This window comes from Mycteria americana, chromosome 1, assembly GCF_035582795.1.
Source record: "Mycteria americana isolate JAX WOST 10 ecotype Jacksonville Zoo and Gardens chromosome 1, USCA_MyAme_1.0, whole genome shotgun sequence".
Lineage (NCBI taxonomy): Eukaryota > Metazoa > Chordata > Aves > Ciconiiformes > Ciconiidae > Mycteria > Mycteria americana.
This window is the reverse complement of record NC_134365.1, coordinates 56,995,568-57,016,248: the sequence shown is the minus strand read 5'-3', so window position 1 is coordinate 57,016,248 and position 20,681 is coordinate 56,995,568. Positions and strand designations below refer to the sequence as shown.

The 20,681-nt window shown below is 39.2% G+C and overlaps 1 protein-coding gene across 1 annotated transcript; it reads right to left on the bottom strand.

Moving 5' to 3' along the window:
- Window positions 1-264: 264 nt before the first annotated feature.
- On the bottom strand, window positions 265-20,679 carry SLC25A17 (solute carrier family 25 member 17). The gene is made up of 9 exons (XM_075500045.1): window positions 20,514-20,679; window positions 15,271-15,331; window positions 14,134-14,200; window positions 10,950-11,101; window positions 8,419-8,535; window positions 7,594-7,739; window positions 5,561-5,656; window positions 1,312-1,394; window positions 265-853 (listed from the first exon to the last, which is right to left on the bottom strand). The coding sequence occupies exons 1-9, from the start codon at window positions 20,565-20,567 to the stop codon at window positions 706-708; spliced, it is 924 nt and encodes a 307-aa protein (XP_075356160.1). The 5' UTR covers window positions 20,568-20,679; the 3' UTR covers window positions 265-705.
- Window positions 20,680-20,681: the final 2 nt, after the last annotated feature.

Here is a 20,681-nt window from a genome sequence, read left to right as displayed (position 1 = left end):
AGCAAGCCCATTTTCTTGAAGCAGCTTGAGCTACTCAACTTGAAAAAGCAAAACGTTATGTTCCTCCTATCTAGCCAGTATCTGCATTCAAAATTTTCAATATAGGTGGATTCAAGAAGGCAGCATGCCTACTCACTGGTAACATATGTTCTAGCAGTTCAGAAATCTCACCACCAGATATTTGGGACAATATCCTATCATTCTGTGTCACAAACATATCATGAAGTTAAAAGAAAACTATGTCAAAAATCTTGTTCTTTATGAATTATTTTAATAAACCAAATATGAAGTGACATAAACACAGGTCGAGGAAAATAACATGAAATCACCCCACCAGTGGCTGACAGATAGTAAAGACAGAAGAATAGTTGAGGATGATTGGAGGGAAAACAAGAAAGCATAGTGAGACAGACTCATTCTTGCCAAGAATGTAAATCAAATCATATAGGAGTTAAAATTTCATGTCAAGTGCTTAAATAAGGTCTCTGCTTTGCTTAACACAGTGAGTCCACAGAAGAGTAGGGAATGGGCTATCCCTGAATTCATGGCAACAGGTCCCATAAAGCAGTATTCCAAATTTCTCCAAATAATGGAGATGGAGGTGGCTAAAAAGAAAGAGAAAGTGAGGACCCTTTGTTACCCAGCCTGGTCTCAGAAGTGGAACATGTTTTCTAGACCCCATAATCTTTGGCATAGGTTCCTTTTTCAATGTCTGCGCGAACGCTTTAATCCCATGACTGTGAAGGTTGCAGCAGTCAGTTTCTCATACACTAGAAACATAAGAGCAGCAGTAAGGACTGTCTGCAGGAGCTTTGCTTCAAGGCCTTTGTAGAGTCCCATTAATCCAAAACGCCTAAGAAGTGGGGAAAAAAAAAACAACAAACAAAAAAGAAACTGTGTGAATAGCCTTCTGTATCAGTATACTACAAAAAAGAATATCACAAGTAAAGTTAATGACAACTGTAAGAATCTTAAACTCATTCTTGATCTCGAGTGCCAGCTATGTTTAATAATATTTTCAAGAAAAAATTCTGCAGAAAGTTAAGTCTTTTGTGCAAGAAACTTGCTTCTTTTCAAGATGAGAGGTGAATGAATTGGTATCCATAGATATCATTGATACCACTTACTGTACAGATATTTAGAAGAATTTGGTTTTGTGTACTTATTCTGCAATATATTACAAAAACCAGGTTGACTCAAATGTCAAGTTTAAGGGGGAGCAAAAAGAAACAGAAGTCAGATCCAGCATTTTCAACATATTAGTAATACTCAAGTCTTCTATATCATGTTAGAAAAAACCAGAAAGCTCACCTTACTCTCTGTTGAAGAAGGTAAAGAATATTTCTAAGACTGCCTAGTGTTCGGTTCTCTGGGTTCAACCTGTGGCGTCCAAACTGAAAAAAAGGAAAAGCATTTTGTTGTACTGTTTCCCCATGGTGCTAGGCAGAGAACCCAACACATGTGTAAAATCTGGAGAGCCTATCTTAAACCTCTTTAACATTTTCCAGGTTATACTAGCCATCAGTAAAGAACTGAGGCCAAAGCTCACACTATTGAAATTTACACAGAAAGAATTAAAACTGTATGTGCTACAATACTTTGTTTTGGTTTTAAGATGGATTCTAAGAAAGTGTTACACATGGCCATATTTGCTCTCTTTCAGTTGCTCTGGAGGGAACAGTTTTCAAGATCTCAAAAGCATAATTTGCAGAGTCTTAGTAGGGATATGACATTAAAGCAAGTTCTTTCTGGCTTGCTCAGCTTTCATTTAACAAAGATTCAAAGCCTCATGCATCTGCAAACCATTATTACATTGAGATTGCATAGCTGAACCCAAAATTTATCAGCCCAGCGATGGTCTTTGAGCAAGACATTTACATGTGAACTGTTGTGGAAGAATCCAAAATTGTTTGATCCACCTACCTGGACTAAATAATACTTCTCTTTTACTCACTGCGTTTGCTTATCTCCAAACTGTTTTTCAGTAGACATGATAGCTGCTGCTGTAATTTTATGTCTCAGAGTTAAACTAGCAATTCCAGCAACTTCTTTTCTAGCATTCGTTGATACTCTTACCTGATACAGGTCGATAGTACTGTCAGCATGCTGCAACTATGAATTATTAATATACAAGGGTTGCCACACTTGTATTTATAACAACATAGCCAAATAGCTTTTGAAGCCTGTATTATAATTCTGTGCTAAGAAAGGTGAACTTGAGCAACTGCCTGTGGATGAGTTCTCCCAGAACTTACTCAGGCAACTGCTACTTCTTAGGCTGAAGAAATTACCATTGACAGTAGGCAGAATATGCAAGCAGATTTAGGCAGTTCAGAAATTATAAGAAAATGCCAGGATGACACATGTTGTATGTCTTAACTCAGATGGAAACAGCAGCAACAGAATGCTATTGGAAATCTCTCTTTATTAGGTAAATACGTGCTCACAAGCCACGATCTTGTCATCAGCAACTAACTCATTTGATATTGATAAGTCAATGTTAAGGATTATTTTCAAAGATTCAGACACACCCCCAAAAAATTGCTAACTAGGTTCCAAGTTACAATACCAGTCACCACCTAGATTACTCATAGGCTTCCAAACTACACCAGGATAAGGTGCTTCCTTCTCCTCTCTTCTCCACCTTTGGACTATTTTTGTACTGCAAACAAAGGTTCATCAAGGGGGGGAAAAAAAGTTCATTTCTCCCCTAGGATATCAATACTTCACCGATTACCGCAGACGATTTCCCAAAAGGACTAGCATTCTCTACACTAGCGAAGAGAGACTTGAGTTTTAAAGAGAACTTTTTCACCCAGGAACACTAAGAACATTAACAGTATTGCTATTTCCCCAGAGGCATAATTTATTCACTGTTTACCAACACAGGGGCTAAAGAACAGTTTCAGTGCATAATGAGCAACACCAGTGCCATGTATTTTTAATGACTCAAAAGGAGATAGACATACCAAATGGCAAGGCTGGAAGCTGCTTACCACTATCAATTACACAGGATAACTGTTCATTATATGGAAGCAAGAAGAGTGCTTTGCCAAAAAGTTGAAAGCAAAGGTGTAGAAACTTCACTACAAAGAACCCTAATAACTTCCCAACAATAGTAAGTTTCTAAAGGTTTAAGGTTGAAAAGAGTCTTGTACTTCTAATTTGATGACAGAACTTAATTATGATGTGTAAGTTTTTATGAATTATATCGAGCTTGTATTGGCTTGTGTGGAAATCTGCAAAAGTTGTTTAAAAAAACCCACAACTATACAAAGTATACTTCATGCAGAATGTTATTTCTGAAAATACTAAGCCTTTATTCATAACTTTATTTTTTTGAACATCACTTAGCATGAGTGACAAAAACTTCATCAAGTATAACAATGCTAGCTTTAGATTAGAAAACACATTACGAAGTATTGCAAGTTTGAACTGGACAGCACGGATATCACAGATGCATGTTTCTGCTGTTCTCGCCAGAAGCGTTCAGGGTTTCTGGCTATTACTTCTTTCATAGAGCAAAGGGAAAGAACTCACCCCTAGTTACTGCAGAACTAGAGACAGGGTCCTTGTATTCCCCATCTTCACTGGGAGAGGATGGACTGGCATGGAGAAGTAGCACATCTGCCACTTTATTTCACAGTGGGTCACTGTGAGAAGAAGAACACCACCACCAGGACACTGATGGTTAGCGGTGCTCTAACAGAAAGGCAACTTACCACTGCTCAGGCAAGCCAGCAGTGAACTAGCTGACTTCAGCTGAGGTGAGCAGTAAGCAGCAGCTGGTTAGTACATCAAGCTGGCAGCACAACCTACCAGAGCTGCCCTTTTTTTAAAGAATGACACTGTCACCAAGAGACAGAAGAATTTTGTTCAAAAAGCCAAAAGGAGGCAGATGAAACATGAAGTAATAGTCACAAGATTGTAACCATTTCTATAGCAACCATGGAAAGGAACAAGCGTTGAAGCTGTTACTTTGATGTAGCCCCATGAAAATTGCACTCTGCTGTGCAACGCTAAAGCTAAAATAGAGCACTCCAACTTTCCTTCCAGTTCTCCTTCACACCAGCAGACAACACATCACAAATTAAAAACAGACTGATGTTGCAACTTATCCAAACAAAGCTAAATTTGCTTAAATGTTTTTCTGTATCTGTCACTCAGTAATAGAAGTCTGTGTTACTAAGTTCAATTCCTGAGACATGTCCAGGCTGTTAAAACAGGGTAAGACACTGAATGAAGGCACTAGCTCAGCTGATCATCATAAGTTAGAAAAACTTCAGAAAAAATGACTGCTGACAAAACTGCAATGTGGCTGACACATCTACAATGTGGATGCCATTTTGTGCATCATCAGGGTGAAGTAGAAAGCTGTGCAGGCACACAAGTTTTACCTAGCATCTTTTCAAGGTAGCAGCAACCACACAGTAAATATATTCAAGTCCTGTTAGTCTGAAATAGAGCATCCAAACTATCTTTTTACAGGCTATCAAAAAATCAAAACACATTTAGCCCACTAATTAGTGAGAAGAAAAACTAAAATAATTACAAAACTTGCATGAAAATCACTTTTTCCAAATTAATAGTTAACAAGAAAAATCCCCCGTTAGACAAGTCTGAAAAGTGATACCCTTAGCATGGAAGGCTCACGTTCAATAATCAACTAATTCTCCAGATTTATACAAGTTTTAGAACATATATAATGGCTTTACCATACACACAAGTTATGGCTTCTCCTTACTTAGGAAAATAGCATTATATTTCATGTGGAAACATTTATTAATATTTAACTGTTAGAAAAATCATCAAGAAACTACTTAAAAAAATAGATTAAAAAGCACCAAAATTAAACTACAATATGCTTGCTTATGTATGGTCAGGGCTCTTCCCCCCCCAGGTTTGTCTTGTTTCAATATTACAACAATACTGGTACATATTGAAGATAGCAGCATTATCCAGCATACGTACAAGTTGCAAGTGAGGATAAATGCAAGTGTTTCCATTACCGCTACAATTAGCGTACAAGGCCAGGCAAGTGGTTAAAGATATTATTTATGAGGGAGCTCATCTTCCCCTGATGAATCACATTCCAGCTACTGACAAGGTCAGGCCATCATCGAAATAAAACAAAACCAATGAATAGAACTTTTTTTGGATTACCCTAGGTCATCTGGAAACAAACTGGGTTTAGATGATTTAATTTTACCTTCCCACTTGACACATTTTCTATTTATATTCAAAGAAATAAATCTACATTTTTGTAGTGCCTAAAAGCAGTATGGTGCATCAGCTTCTGCGAGACACTGTACCAATGCATTATGTTATCAATCCTACCAGCTACTTGAAACAAATGTGCACCAATAATACCAAGTTCTATCAGAATCTGTCAGTACAGGATCAAAGAAGAGAGGAATCCTTATCAGTGACCTGCATTGTGCAAAAGGAGCTCCCAAAATGATGGGTTCATTAACACAAAGGAAAACAAGCCATATGAACAGGACTTGCATTATACAGAACAAGTCAGAGGCAGTTACACTGAAATGAAATTATTACTTACCCGCAGAATGGACTGTACTGTCTGCAGAGGATAAGTGAGCGTGGTGGCAACTGCTTTGGCTATTGCACCAATGACAAAAGCATCCAAAGATGTGAGCTGTTCAATAGATAAAGAACGTATTACTTCAACATAGTACCAAAACCGCCAGTTACCCATATGTTTGGGGATTCTGTACTGGTACCTGCTACCAGGTTATCTAAGTATCTTTGGCATAAACATTTCATGAAGTCTCTGGGTCTTCTCATTTTAAAGAGTTAGTTATAGTTCAACCAACTTACTTTCCCACAACTCAAGTTTATTTGTAACTTCTACCTGCCCACAAGCTTTTGCATTTCTCACTATAACTAGGTTACTAAAACATAGTGGAAATAAAGCCATACAACTAGACCAATTTAAAGCACCGAGAGTAAACAAAGGATAGGGAAGTAGCATTTAAATGTACCATCAATCAATAAGCATTTCAGCTTTTGCAACATTTAAACTAACAAGTCGCACAGCACTTGTGAAAAGGTGACAGTGAAAGACTCCTTGAACATCACTGTATAATCCTGAGACATAATCACTACACTATCAGGCAGAATTTTCATCTTGATGACATAGGCTAAAAATCTCATCCGCTATTACTTAAGAACACCTGCTGGAAGCCCATCCTCACCTCCAAAGCCCACAGCGTTCCACAATGCACCAAACAGATTGTTACAGCTTAAGCTGATTACGGTGCATCTCAGTCTAACAGTGTCAATTCATCACTGAAAATAAATAGGTGCCCATATCAAAACATGCTCCAAATTTGCAAAATATGTTGATTGCAATCAGAAATATGCACACACATGCACATCTTTAAAAAGTCAATTTGATATACTTAAGACAATAAGGAAAAGATCAATAGGAAGAAAAATGTCCAAAATAAAAATAACCATTGCTAGGGGAAAAAAGTATTTTCCCTCTCCACTGATCATGGACAAAACATGCCCTAATTTAAGGTAGAACTAAGTAATTTAAAAGAAACACAATAAATAAATACAGCAATTAGCCAACAGGCAAATAACCATGCAGAGGGAAGCTCAGCTCATCACTCAAACAATGTATTATCCATAATGTAACTGGATAGATCCATCAGGCACAAATAGAGTGCTACAGCTGCAGTATTGACTAAAGATGGTAAAAAACCCAAGCCTCATTTATGATGCAAAATCTCATGTAAAAATAATTTCACTGTGTCTTGAGAAAAAACAAGATGGCTTTGTAACATAACGATGTGATCTAACATTTTAATACAGCCAAATGCATTCTAAAGTCACAAACTAACAGCAAAGCACTGCAGCTTAAACATATATGTTATTAAATTATCTTAAAATGTAACACAAATGCTTTTCAATTTGCTAGAAGATAGAAGAAACATGAGTTCAGGTGAGATGCTTTATCTGATACAGAGAAAAAAGAAAAAGAATAAAGGGGACTATAAAGCAGGGACAAAAAAGTGATTCTACCTCTATTTAGAGAATTGGGGAGGTATGGTTGCAATGCTATGTTCAATTCTAGTGTCCACCCTTGGAAAAGGGATATTGAAAAATTGAGGGCTTCAGGAAAAAAGTGTTATTAAAATGACAGGGTCCAGAACAAATCTGTAATACTTCAAAGGCTCCATATACTTTATTTATTGGAGAAAGGTTAAGAGGTGACTTCAAAACAGTCTGTACATACATACTTATAAAACAGATATATTAGAGTTGAAATATCTACTTTAAATCAAGACCTGTGAACAAATCTAAACAAATGTGGACAAGAGGTGCAGTTTTGTTTTTACAGGAAGAGGAATTCATCACAGGAATATCCTTCCTAGGGACATGAAAGATTCACGTCTCACTTCACGATGATGGATCTTTTTTAGAAGATATGCTAACTCAAAAAAACCCTCAAAAATACAAGAACCAAAACCAAACCTACAATTCTGAATTTGCTCAAGTAACACATGTCAAAGAACCCGTCTTATAACAGAGCGTGTCCATCTCCTGGCCTCAAAATATACTCACTTGCAGCTGCTTTTTCAAAAGCTTCCGTTTAAAGCCTTCATAAAACATGAAATGTATGGCAGGATTGAAGACCAGCAGCAAGGAGGGGAAAGTACCATTCCATAAAGCTAAGACTCCTTCATCTCGTATTATCTGATGAAAGGCATCTGAGAAGGTGGGGAAAAAAAAAATCATTAGAATTTTGAGTACAAAATTATGACTGTAGAAAAGTTACACTTAAAGCCCAATAGTCAAAGTGTATAAAAATCCACTGCAGTCTTTTATGCAACTTTTTTATCTTCCATTCCAATCTGGAAGTTAACAGAAAAATAGTGACAAAGGAGGTTCTTGCTCACATCACCATTAACATAAGCAAAGCTTATCATCTGCACAGACACCCTGCTCTTTTTAGTACAAGCTCAGCATCAACATTAAGGTCTTCTAAACCTTCTTCAAAACAACAACAATATTTATTTACTTATTTAAGAGGAAGACAGCCTGAACATGTGGATGATTAAGAGATTAAGCTGAGTGAAGTTTAATTTGCAGATTATCTGTCCAAACTCAGTCTCCCAGCTACCACCTCACTGGGCTCACTACTACTCCAGGATTTGTATAAGATACCAGCCTTTGCAAAAGATATTTTAGTCACAGGTGTGCATACTACAAACTCTTTATTACTACCAGAAATGGCCAAGTCCAGTTTCCTGTAAAACTCAAAGTTATAGGGAAGCATAGAGATTCCAGGGTGAAATTGGTTACATGAATAAAAGTCTTCAAACTTCAGAGTCCTTAATATATTTCATTTAATGAACTTCTCTTTGGTTGAAGACAACAGGTGCTTACCTATTATGCCTTTATAATTGGTTGGTACAATGTCTTCATTTCTAAATTTTGCTCCCTGCAGCTTCAGACGTGTGTTCACTACCCAAAGAGGAGTGGTCAACAGGACATTCACTACACCTAATGCAAAACACAGCAGAAAAAATCAGCTGCAAACAGAAAATCTCCCATGTTTTTTTAATCCCCTTTTACCCCAGTTCACACACTACTGAAATTACTGGTAAGAAGAGGGGGAAAAAAAAATCAACACAGCATAACTGCAAAAGTAAACTGGTAATTTGTAACAAGCTACTTCAGGTATCCCCCCCACAGCTCCGCCATGAATTAGCTGTCAGCAGATTGCACACAGTGGGAAGACATTTCTGCTACTCCTCTGCAAAACTTAAAAAAAAAACCCAAAAAACCAAAACAAAACACAAAACATACCAAAAAACCACACACAACACCAAACAACAAAACAGACCAAATATGAACATGTTGGAGGAATCTGAAGTGAACTTGTTACTTTGCTGCATACTACACCACACTGGAGCACAAGATACTCCACTTTTTCACACCCTACTTCACTCCATGATGACTTGCTGCCTGCCTACTTTCAGAAAGAAACAGAGTGACAAGGTTCTAAGGATTATTTTATGAGGAGAGATCAAGACAGATAAATGCATGCAGCTTGATTACCACAACAGAGCTCCTACACTGCCAAAAGAATATCTAGTTTCTAGAGTCACTAAGTACGCTTAAGGTGTCAAACACAGGATTCTGCAAATATTTTAAGTGAGGCTTAGAAGTGCCAAGAGATTACACACAATTACAAACCCTAACAGCCAAGTTTGAAAGTTGAGTATCAGAAAGTAGGATGGGGGAGGAAAAATGGACAAACACACATAAGGCTGCAACAAACAGGTATTGCAAAGTACAGTTCTAAACAGGGAGAAGGATTATATTACTTCTGCAATCACCTGGTACAGGTCTTTCCTGTTCAGTAATGATTGAGGCAGTTACTGTGAAGTAACTATGTAAAAACAAGGTTCTGATCTTTCTTACTAATATTTCTGCATCACAGAAATTAGCAATTGCTTCTACACTGGCTGCTTTGGTAGGAGTCTGAGTGACAGACTGAATTATTCCACTATATTGAGATGGACACAGTCTATCACTATCAAGAACAGTAAATCTGAAAAAGGTGCAACTTTACTACCTACGTTGTGCCTGTTTGTTCTTTTTCTTTTCCTTTAAGAGGATTCAGAAAAGCAGAATATAAACATAATATTTCAATATCCTTCATAAGGACTACAATCAGCTCTCAAAAAAAGTTTTGAGCAAAATCAAGCACTAGAAAAGGCAAGCCACATTAATCTCTCTTAACCAAAGTCAAGGTGATTACATTATGGAGCAACAGGTTAGAGCACAATATACTTGTAATTTTTCACCCAGACTCAGTTAAAGGAGGTAAAACTTTATTTTCCAGACTGGAAAGGTAATTTTTTTTTTTTTAATATATTTTTCCAATCTGTATTTGCTACCAGTAGGAGGAATGAGAGATGGGTAGGGAGAATTAGTAAACACCTCAAGTGGAATTTTTCAATTTATACCATATAGTATTCCATTATAAGGATAAAAACTATGGGCATTGAAGAAGTCATTTAACTGACAAGCTATTACCCTAATTTCTGTAGCCTTTATTCCAGAATGTAATTATAAGAAAGTTTCCCCCAGTGATAAAGCCAACTTAAGAATTCCTTTCCTTACTTTCCCCCAACTATTCAGCCATTCATTGTGCCTAGACACTGAAAGTACAAGAGACTAGCAAAAAGTAAACAACACTCCACACACACAAATGATCACCGGCGGGTTTTTTGCAGGTTTTTTAAAATCAGCTTGTTTCAGTGTGGTTGCATGAGCAATTGTTCCTGTAGAATAGTACAGGCAAACACAGGCACACAGTGGTAATTTTTCACATTTGATTTGCTAGAAAAGCCACTAGTGTCATCATTCCTTCAAAGAAGCCACTGTAGCATCCACATGAGAGGAAGGGATAAAAAGAGAACATAAAGTTCCCCCTATACTTGCATATATCTAGGAACTTACTGTCACTTTCGGATGACGATCCAGAAAAAAGTCTGAAGACTGGCACCCAAATCCTTACATTAAAAGCTCTTACTTATCCTAATCAAAGTATTTCAGAATTGGCATATATCTTTCCCTCTGAAAAAAAGTATCACTTCTCCCTGCCACTTGTCTTCAACATCTAAAAGATGATGCTTAGATACCATGGTAAACAACACACCAGACAAATAAAATGCTAGACTGCAACAGCACTGTGCTATGTGCCAGAATTCACAACAGGAACAGTTAATCGCATGGGGAGGTGGGGAGGACAGAGAAGAGAAACAGAGCTGTACAACGAAGCAGGTCTGCATGCAGTGGGAGGTGTAAGCACTCAGTGTGACCTCCTGTGGACTTCATAAAGAAAAACATTAGATAGAACACACCAAAAATACATTTTTGACAAAATTTAAATTTTTAAGCATTACCTGCAACAACCCCAAGAACCAAGTCTTTTCCAGTGGTTGAATGCTGACCTTTGACCCAGAGAGCTTTAAGACTATTAAACGTATAAAAATAAACAAAATTGGAGCAGCAAAGGCTGGAGATAACAGGGAACCATCCTCGATATGGTGCCAACCTAATGGAGAGGAAAAAGTCATGGTAAGGCATCAGCAAAGTATTCATGTGATCTGGTTGATTTTACATGTTGGTGGGTCCCAGAGATACAATACTGTATACCACATACAATAGTAACTAAATATGTCTCTATCATTAACAGTAACAAATCATACCATACTAAACTCCTGACTGTACCATAAAAAATATTAAGCACTTATATTTATAAATTATAGTAATCAGGAATAATTCCATTGAAAAGGAGCTGTAGAGGTACAGCTGGGGCTCTACAGTGAGAAGCTTGGGGCTCACTCACTCCAAAAGTGAGTATTACCACCATATTTGCTCTCTACGAACAGCCAGTGATGAACTACAAACATCCAGAGGATGAATATATGTTTGAAGTATGTATGTTAACATACAGACTGATACAGTCAGTTCAAACCATATACTAAAACATACCAAGGCATGAGGAGAATTCCCATCTTTGTTGAGAAACAGAGTTGTCAGCCCAATACAAAAGATAACACCCCAGTAAAGAGGTGCTCACATCTTCAAGGAAACAAAGCAATGCTTAACACAGCTGGAAAAAAAAATTAAGACAACTACTACTTCAATATGAAATAATAATTAAAAAAAATAGAGTAAGGAAGGAAAAAAAAAATCTGTCTAGATTATCACGTAAAATATAAAGATGGAAGACTAGTTACTGAAATTAATATACTCCACCAAGGAGAGTCTTCCAAAGGATGCAACCTGGGGCGTGAGATATGCAGGTGGGAGGAATTTCTAATAAATGCCTTGCAGTAAAGTCTACAGCAAATCAGTCAGGTAAGTGAGAAAAAGACATTACCTATTTAAATTTAACTAGCTTAATCACAGATGAAAACCTGAATACCCTCTTATGATTCACAGCATCTTATTTTTGTTAGGTGTTGTGAATAATTGTCATTGTTTGTGGATCATCTAAATCTATCTTGATTTAAGAATGATTTCATAACAGCTGACTAACAAGGCTTCCTTCTCTGACAGGCCTGATGAGCCTGTAAAACAGGGACACGTCAACAACTGCCCTACATCCCCAGCATGTTCTACAAGACATCCAAAAAGGATAATGACATGCACCTTCACTGAAGCTGCACAGGCCAGACAGAGAACTAGTATCGTGTTAAGAGCATAAGAAATCTCCTCAATGACCAGCAGTAATCCTGGACGCTCTTTAGTATTCATTAAAATATTGGGAATATACAGAACATATGGTCTCCTTGGGGATCCTTAAAAGATGCAAGGCTGGTAAATGCAGCATCTGACTGTTCTTATGATGTAAATGCTAGGTTTTCATCTCTGATGCAACAAGTGCTTCTCCCTCCCATGTAGCTGGAAATACACCGCGTTATTAGGACTGTTTCTGAAGTTACAGGCTTAGCTAACCATACAGTTACAATTACAAATTAATTGCATTAATTACATGACTATACAGTTAGTCATGAGTAGAATTAAAGCAATTTTTGCATCACCTATCTCTTCTGTGCTGCCAAAAAAAAGGGGGGGGGGGAGAAACGCCCTCTGGGGACGATGTCCTCTAACTGAGAGTATTAGTTTGGTTTTGCTTGATTTATTGAAAATCGTCATCAGAAATTCTTAAAGGAAACATCTTACAGTACAAAACATGAACTATGACAAAAACCTGAGTTTATTTTAATGACTTAAGTTGTCAGTGCTAGCATCCGTAATTCACATACAAATCCTTCTGCACACAAATAAAACCTAAGTTTGTGTTCCAAACAGCAACCTTGAGAAGAACTCACTGTACACCAGTGAACACCTTTCATATCCCCTAGAAAAGGATGAAAGCACAGGGAAGAAAGCAAAGCTGTTTGATAAACTTCCACAGAAAGTCCATTAGCTAAACCTATTTGCTTACATGTTACATCCAAATGAGAAAAGCAGTCTCACAGAAGCGTAATACGAGACAAGACTCTACAAACTAATGCGAACAAGATGTTTACGATCTCACATCACAGATTTTGGATTTGCTCTGGGGTTTTGTTGGGTTTTTTTATTCATCTCTAAAACTAGTAGCACTGCTTAGCCAGGCCTTGCCAATACCTTTGGAAGAAACAATGTTTACCTCTTGCCAGAATTACTGATTTTGCTGTTCCACAGGAAAAGTAGGATGACCACTTTTGCAGTCTCTCCATTTCAGTTAACCTCTTAATTTTCTTTTTTACTTTTTTTTTTTAAATTGACATTTACTTGACACCCTCATGTAACAAATGTAATGCGGGAATGTGAACAAAAGAGATCACCAACTGACAGAGAAGTACTTGTGTACAGCTGCCAACTGCTCAAGTTCAAAGGTGGCAAAACATTATTGGCCAAGCTAAACTTTTGTCAACGTCAATGTCCTGGAACCTCTGGTCTACGTAAGAGTTCCAGGGATTCACTTAAGAAAATACTTGTAACAAGGACATGCATACAACTGTTTTTCCCAGCCAGCTCAGCTCAGATTGTGTGGCAAATAAAGCACAGCACTGCTGAAAGTTAACTGCTTTTAGATAGATCTTCAATCTCATCAGCATAAAAAAAATCACTTGTTGTTTACTTCCACATGCTTAGGAGGAGAAAAGACTTCCAACTGGGAAACATGTCTTAATTCTCCTATTGAATGTGGCTCAGCTGCCCAAGAGTTTCATCTTGGTTATGAGAAATGGACACACCCAAGAATCCAGGCAGACGAAGCTGGTTTATCAGGCACATGAAGGTACATTTGCATACAAACCTGCATTTCTGAGGGGCATAGCTACCTCCCTAATGGAGGCACAGTTACATCACTGAACAGCTCGATGGCATAAGGTGCTCCAGAAAGTTAATTTGAATTAGTACAAGATGAACACATAAGATTATGTAAGTCATATCACACTTATATGAAGAAATTTTAATTCAAAGTAAAAATCTGTCTGCATGGGCTAACTACTCCACTTTAACAGCAAATTCAAATTAGTTTTAGAGCTTGCCTACATGAAGACAAGAGCAAAATTAGTATCTACTCACAGGCCTTCTTCTTTGATTATTTCCAATAGGACTGCCGGTGTTGTCTTAGACTTCCGCTTCTCATCAACTAGAAAACAGAAGAATCAAACTTTTAGATTATTCTGATTTTTAGCACTTATTTTCAACTCTTTATCCTTCCTATTCTGAACATACTCCAGAAGAACATGTTTCTTCTTCCTCATAAAGGACAGACGTTCCTTACTTCTGCAGAAAATCCAGAAAGTATCTCCTTATTTTCATTTGCTAAGGCTACTTCCTCTGTTCATTCTTCCCCAGACTAGCAGGTTCTGTTGGACACCAGAGTATCTGCAGTTACCAATTCCTAACCTGATAGTTGTGACATGAACTGAAGGTAGGTTCACCATAAGTAAGAGACTAGAACTGGGCCTGCCCGACTGCTCTCAAAATTGTACCTTGGACTCCAGACTAGCACCACTAGCAGAGCAATCTCTTATAGTTAATCTGCAAACAGCTAAACCTTAGCAAAACACTGTCTCTTCCTGTGTTGAAAGCTGCTCAACAGCAATATGGTACTAATTTCTCAACCACGTATTTCTGACAACCTGGCTGATGGTCTCCCTGTAGTTCTTAATAACACTTTAGTCACAGTGCTAAAGTGCTTGGTGATTCTGTGACTTTTGATTGGGAGATAGAGCATTAGAACAACAAATTTTGTACCCAGATTGCATTTTTGTAAGTATCAGACATTCCTATTCCTAGTTCTAACCCTGGCTTTTCCCTTTAAACCATTCTCAGGAATAACTGTAGACTAGTTTTTCATGATACTGCCCCTGCATTTTGAAGTGTTCTCAGCAGCCAAAAGCAGCAACACACAAATGTAATCCTGTGTAATCTCACATCTTTATTTTTGGTTTTGGTCTTAGATAACCATTTAAAAGCCATGTCTAGCCACATATTACACAGCCTTTTCAGCTAATTAAAAGGTTGCCCAATACTTTCAAAAGGGAGAATTACCTTCAGCTGGAAAAATGGTGTTAGTGATTAAATCATGTTAGTGTTACACAAGTAAGATTCCTGTTCATGCAAGATAGGTCCCCCTACAACCACCCTTACAAGTGCCCAAGCCAAGATGAACAGAAACACCATTGTACAAAGAAACTAGAGTTTGACACTTACCCTGAAGTCTAAGCCTAGCTGTATCCAAAGGAAAAAATACAGTCATTGCAGTCATACTGCCCTGAAAAACAAAATAAACTGGCTATATAGTGTATCAGTTGCTTGTACAGATGCCTGCCAGACTCTTTGTAGCCCTTCACTTCTCACCCAGAAGCCAGTGTACTGAATAAGTTTAAAAAGGGGATAAACTCCATACGTAACAATGTCTTTTTGAAGTGTTTTTTGGTCACACGCTTAGAAAACAAGTTTTTTCTCTTGTATTAGATCAAGCTAAAATGAAAACCATTACAAAGTTTTTGAAGTCTGAGAGGTGACAAAGTGGGTATCAGGAGACAAACATGTTGCACTTTCTCTACCTCCTATTAGCCTCAGTACTCAATTTCTGGTTATAAAAAAAGAAAGAAAATGACACAAGCAACCGTTGTGTTACAATAACCTTGTTTCGACTTAAGAAAAAAAAAAAACAAAAGACTTTTGTTCATTAAAAAACTGATAGTACAAGTTTTTCAGGACTTACTCTAGCATTGTACTAAATTCCAATTTAGGCAATAAAGACCTGCCTACCAAGACACCCCCTGTGGCCTGAGTTATATATGACCAATTAAATCATGACCTAGATGTCACCAGATTCACTTCGTGTGAATCCAACACTCTGTTCACTTCCTGTGCAATCCAACCATTAAAGCCTCTAAATGGAAAAGCCAGCAGCCGCTCTCTTTTACAATGGGGTTAAATACTGTATTTGCAAATGCCCTTATCAAGCAGCTGTTTCCTCTCTCTCCACCACCATTCAGCCTCTTCATTCTTTAGTACTCTAGCATTAATATTGCACAGCTTTTGGAAAAGACATCTAACTCAAAAAGACCCTGGCTTGGTGTAAACCTGTTAACACTCTATGGTAGTATTAAATGCATCAAGTGGCTGCTAAAGCTGTGGCACTCTTCAGTTAGTAGCCATGCAAACTGTTTAAATGGCAGGAAGGTCTGTGATACCGCAAGTCAGACAAGCACTGTGTTTAAAGCACACTATACAGTCTGACTTGAACTTTTCTAGAGCTATGTTATGCCACACATTTAAGCGAGCTTTGCCACTGGAAACACTCCGGCTCCTGAGCAGGCTGCTTGGACCTATCCCTACAACCAGCAACAGAGGATTATTCTTCAGGCGATGCTTCCTCACTAAGACAACTCTTGGTTGAAGTCTTAACAAGACTTAAGTTTCTCCAGTTTTCATAACACCAGGTAGCAGATGAAAGGAAACACTTGGCCATAATTACCTGGTTATTTTAACCCATTTAGTTTGGGCTCTAGCCAAAAGGCTTAGTTCTGCTCTCCCACCTACTTGTCCCATGTCTGCTCATTCTCAGTACCTACTGTGTACACAGCTAGACAGCAAGTAGGATTAATGAACCCATCTGACTAAAAATTTACAAAAAATAAATTTCAGTTAGGCTAGTACCAGCACAAAAAGAAGTGCCAGAAAGAGCCAAAATATACCTCCTAATGACAGCTGCATTACAGCAATGCAGAAGCCAACCTGAAACAGTTACACGCACCTATGCACAAAACAGCCACAAGACTGCATAGTCACTACACGTTCCAGCCTTCCCCTGCTTCCACCCTCTCAAAGCAAGATTTATCCTGAAACCTACTCTCAGTGCAGTCCACCATAAAGCAACACAAACACTGCACTCAAAATCAGAAAACACAAACAGGGAAATAGTTGGGGTAGTGGCACACAGTACAAAAGCATGGACACAAGGTACAGAATAGAATATTTCAGTTGGAAAGGACCTACAACAATCATCTAGTGCAACTGCCTGACCACTTCAGGGCTGACCAAAAGCTAAAGCACATTATTAAGGGCATTGTCCAAATGGCTCTTAAACACTGACAGGCTTGGGGCATCAACCACCTTCTCTAGGAAGCCTGTTCCAGTGTTTGACCACCCTCTCGGTAAAGAAATGCTTCCTAATGCCCAGACTAAACCTCCCCTGGCGCAGCTTTGAACCGTTCCCACACAATGATCCTTACAGGCTTCTTAAAACTGGCTTAAAACATACATGAAGCTATAGCTCAATAGAATGTCATGAGATAATTCAGCTGATCTAACAGATTGCTGCCAACAAAAAATAATTTGTACCCTCTCCCCTCCTTTTGCTAAATTGAGGGAAATAAACTCAGAAAAACAGAGTTACTTTTCTCCTGGGTTTATAAATGGAACAACTCAACTACATAGCGAGAAGACTGCCAGATGCATCATATGAAGGAGACAGGATCTCATGGCTAGAAGTAAGGGAAAGGAGAGGGATGAGCAGGACCAGCCCTTTCCCCAGCAACAAAAACTCTTGACATGGGCTCAGATTCCTTACTGAATTGGAGTTGAGATCAGTAGGGAAAGTAACTCATATTACTGACTGCAGGTACATACGATAAAGCGTATGACCCCGTACTGTTGAAAGGGTGAGGCTTTGCTGTCTGCCCTCCCACCACCTCCCTGTCAGCGATGAACCTCGGCAGTTTGCCAAGTCAAGTCATGCTATCACTGAATGATCACTAGGACATGTACAAACTGGCTTAAGCAATCCCAGCTCTTCTTCATCAACTGTATTTGCATCCCTGCCTCCTCCGTTCTGGTGGCATAACATTTTGGGCACCTGCACGATGACACAGACAAGGAAACTAATCTGGCTGAAAAATAACTTTTTCCACTGGGCTACTTCCTCAGTCAGATCAGTTCCCTGATCAGCCACAGCACCACATAAACAACTGTGCACTAGCTGAGATCGGTGGCAATAAGCAGCCAGAACGAATGGCCTGAGGTGACTGCTGCCAGGAAGAGCTGTGCAGGACCACAGCCTGAAGATTGGTTTTCTAAAAAATAATAATAATAAAAAAATTTAAAAATATATTTAAAGAAATTATGTTGTCAGCCAACATTCAGAGCCAAACAAGCAGCTTGACTACGGCCATAACACTCCTATAAAATTCTCATTCCTACAGCTTTTGTAACAGGAAGGTTACTTTATAGCTATTATGCAGAGTTAAAGAATACTTATGCAATTCAATTAAAGTTCACAGGAAATCAAGCACTGATTTTTTTGCTGCTCACAAAACTATTCATTTGTCTCAGGTTTGACTAGGTAGCCTAGAAGATATATGAACTTTCACCATATTAGAACAGAAACAAAAATTATCATGTTGTGATCTGACATGTTCTTCTGATTCATTACCTCAGCACAGTTCTATGGGTTGCTTTTTCTTTTTTTTTTTTTTTTTAATTCTTGCATCACATCTGCACATTAGCATGCTTTAGAATAATTTAAAGAAATGGTAAGACAATATCAGAACAGTTAGCACCCATGTCAAAGATCTTGCCAAAATTTATACATTACAGCAGCAAACAAATCTCTAAATCGATGAGTTCATCTTTACTATAACCAAAAAAAAAAAAAAAAATCAAGGTTTTCAGCATAAGGCAGTAAAAAAAAAAGCCACCTCGTTTTAGGAAAAAATTCTTGCTCCAGAGCTTTAAACTGTCTATCATATTAGTGACAGCAAGTGGAAGTCACAAGGGTACAGAAGTCCAATAACTCCAAAAAGTTCCATCTTTCTTCACAGGAACATCATGGCAGCAGAGATATAAGCATCTTTAAATACAACAGGGAATTTCTATTAACTTAATTAACACCACTAAGGGACTTAAGATACCATTTTACCATGCGTTTCAAGTTTATGGCTGGATTTATAAGTTTGGTTCATACCACAAACTTTGTTCAGGAGCACAGCCTGATTATAGCGATCTGTATATGAGAGCGAGAAGCTAACAGTGAGGGCTAGAAAGTATTACCAACTTCTGCACACCAGGCAAAAGGAGAGCGAGCAGTATTTCAATGAGATCATTTGAGAGAGTTCCATTTCTTGAAAGGGGAAACAAAACCCCCATTGCCTTTGATGCACAAATAAGCAGACTTAAAACACTGACAATAATGCCATGTTTATTTATGATAAAGACAAAACAACCTTTAGAGTCTTTTTTTGCTTTCTCTGGCAGGCCAGTTTAGAATCAGCCTTTATTGTTCAATAATATTTAGTGACTTTCATCCTATACAAGACATTGTGAGTTATTTTAAGGAATCAAATTAGAACAGGAAGTTTTGCCAGAACAGTAGATCAGCAATTGCTAAAATACATATTTAGGTGTTCTTGCCAGTCTGGAATAACCCAAGAGTAGAGCTACACCAGCTTGCTTGAAATCCATCAATACACCTGGTCCAACATGCTACATTGTGCTAAAACTCTTAATCTGTTGGAAGTACAAGACTGATTTGCTATTTACAGAGCTAGCACTCATTCATTCAAGGGCTGGGCATACTAGGAAATCTACAGAAACTAAACACTTCTTTTTAATTTACAAGTGTCACGAAAAATCCAATTCAATAACCTATACAAACCTCCTCTAGCTGCACTGCACTTGTTTCATGTTTTGATTAACACCTCACCCTTCATAACTTGTATTTATAAAACAAACGCAGAATGCGGATGCTTAGTACAACTCTTTATTTTACACAGCTGAAGTGTTGTCCCTCTACCTTAACTTCTGGGAGGCTTACATTTTCATAGTTAATTTGACGGCCAACTTCCGATGCTTACATGCTCACTTTCTAAGGGAGAACAGCTGCAGCTCTTATCGGGTTCACAGGAGGCTCCAGCTGCTCAGGCAGAGAGCCAGCCTCAAGGTTTATCAAATCCCCCATCCAAAACTAGTGAGGAGCAAAACTAGGGCTTTGCTCGCGCGGGATGGGTGGCGGAGCTGAGACTTGGTGTCAGGGAGTCCCTCACCCCGCATCCTCTTCTTGTGACCGAGAAGGCTTTGAGCACGGCCACGCACGCCTCAGCGCCCCAGCCAGGTTGCCCCAGCCCTGCTGGGCCTGCCCGCCCGCACTGCCCTGGGCTCCCCGTCTCCGCACCCCACCGAAGCCGCCCCTCAGGCGCGGCCCGCCAGCGGCCCCTCAGTCAAACAAAGGCTTAAGGCGGCCCACGACCTCCTCGGCGCCCCCCACCAGGCTGCCGAGGCCGCTCCGCCAGCCCCTCCTCCCCGCTCGCCCGGGCACACGTTCCCTGCCAGATCCCTCCGCACCGCCACCGCCAACGGCCGCCGCCAAGCTAGACGCCCCCTCCCCCCACCCGGCGCCGCCCGCAACGGCTACCGCGGCGCGAGCCGCGACCCGCTCGCTCGCTCACCACAGCCCCGGACACGGCGTGCACCAGGCTCTCGTAGGAGGCGATGGAAGACATCGCCGCGGCTCTGGCAAGCTCCGCCGCCAGCCGACCGGGCTGCACCGCGGCACCGGCGAGATCCAGGCTGCTAACGGCCGCTCCCACTCGCGCCACGGCGCCCGCCCTCCCGTC

Excerpts from the sequence above, each read along its gene's own strand:
- SLC25A17 (XM_075500045.1), bottom strand. The coding sequence starts at position 20,567 with ATGTCTTCCATCGCCTCCTACGAGAGCCTGGTGCACGCCGTGTCCGGG. Across the intron at positions 7,740-8,418 it reads CAATTATAAAGGCATAATAG|ATGCCTTTCATCAGATAATA; the intron begins GTAAGCACCTGT and ends CCACCTTCTCAG. Across the intron at positions 5,657-7,593 it reads TTTTGAAAAAGCAGCTGCAA|CTCACATCTTTGGATGCTTT; the intron begins GTGAGTATATTT and ends TCTATTGAACAG.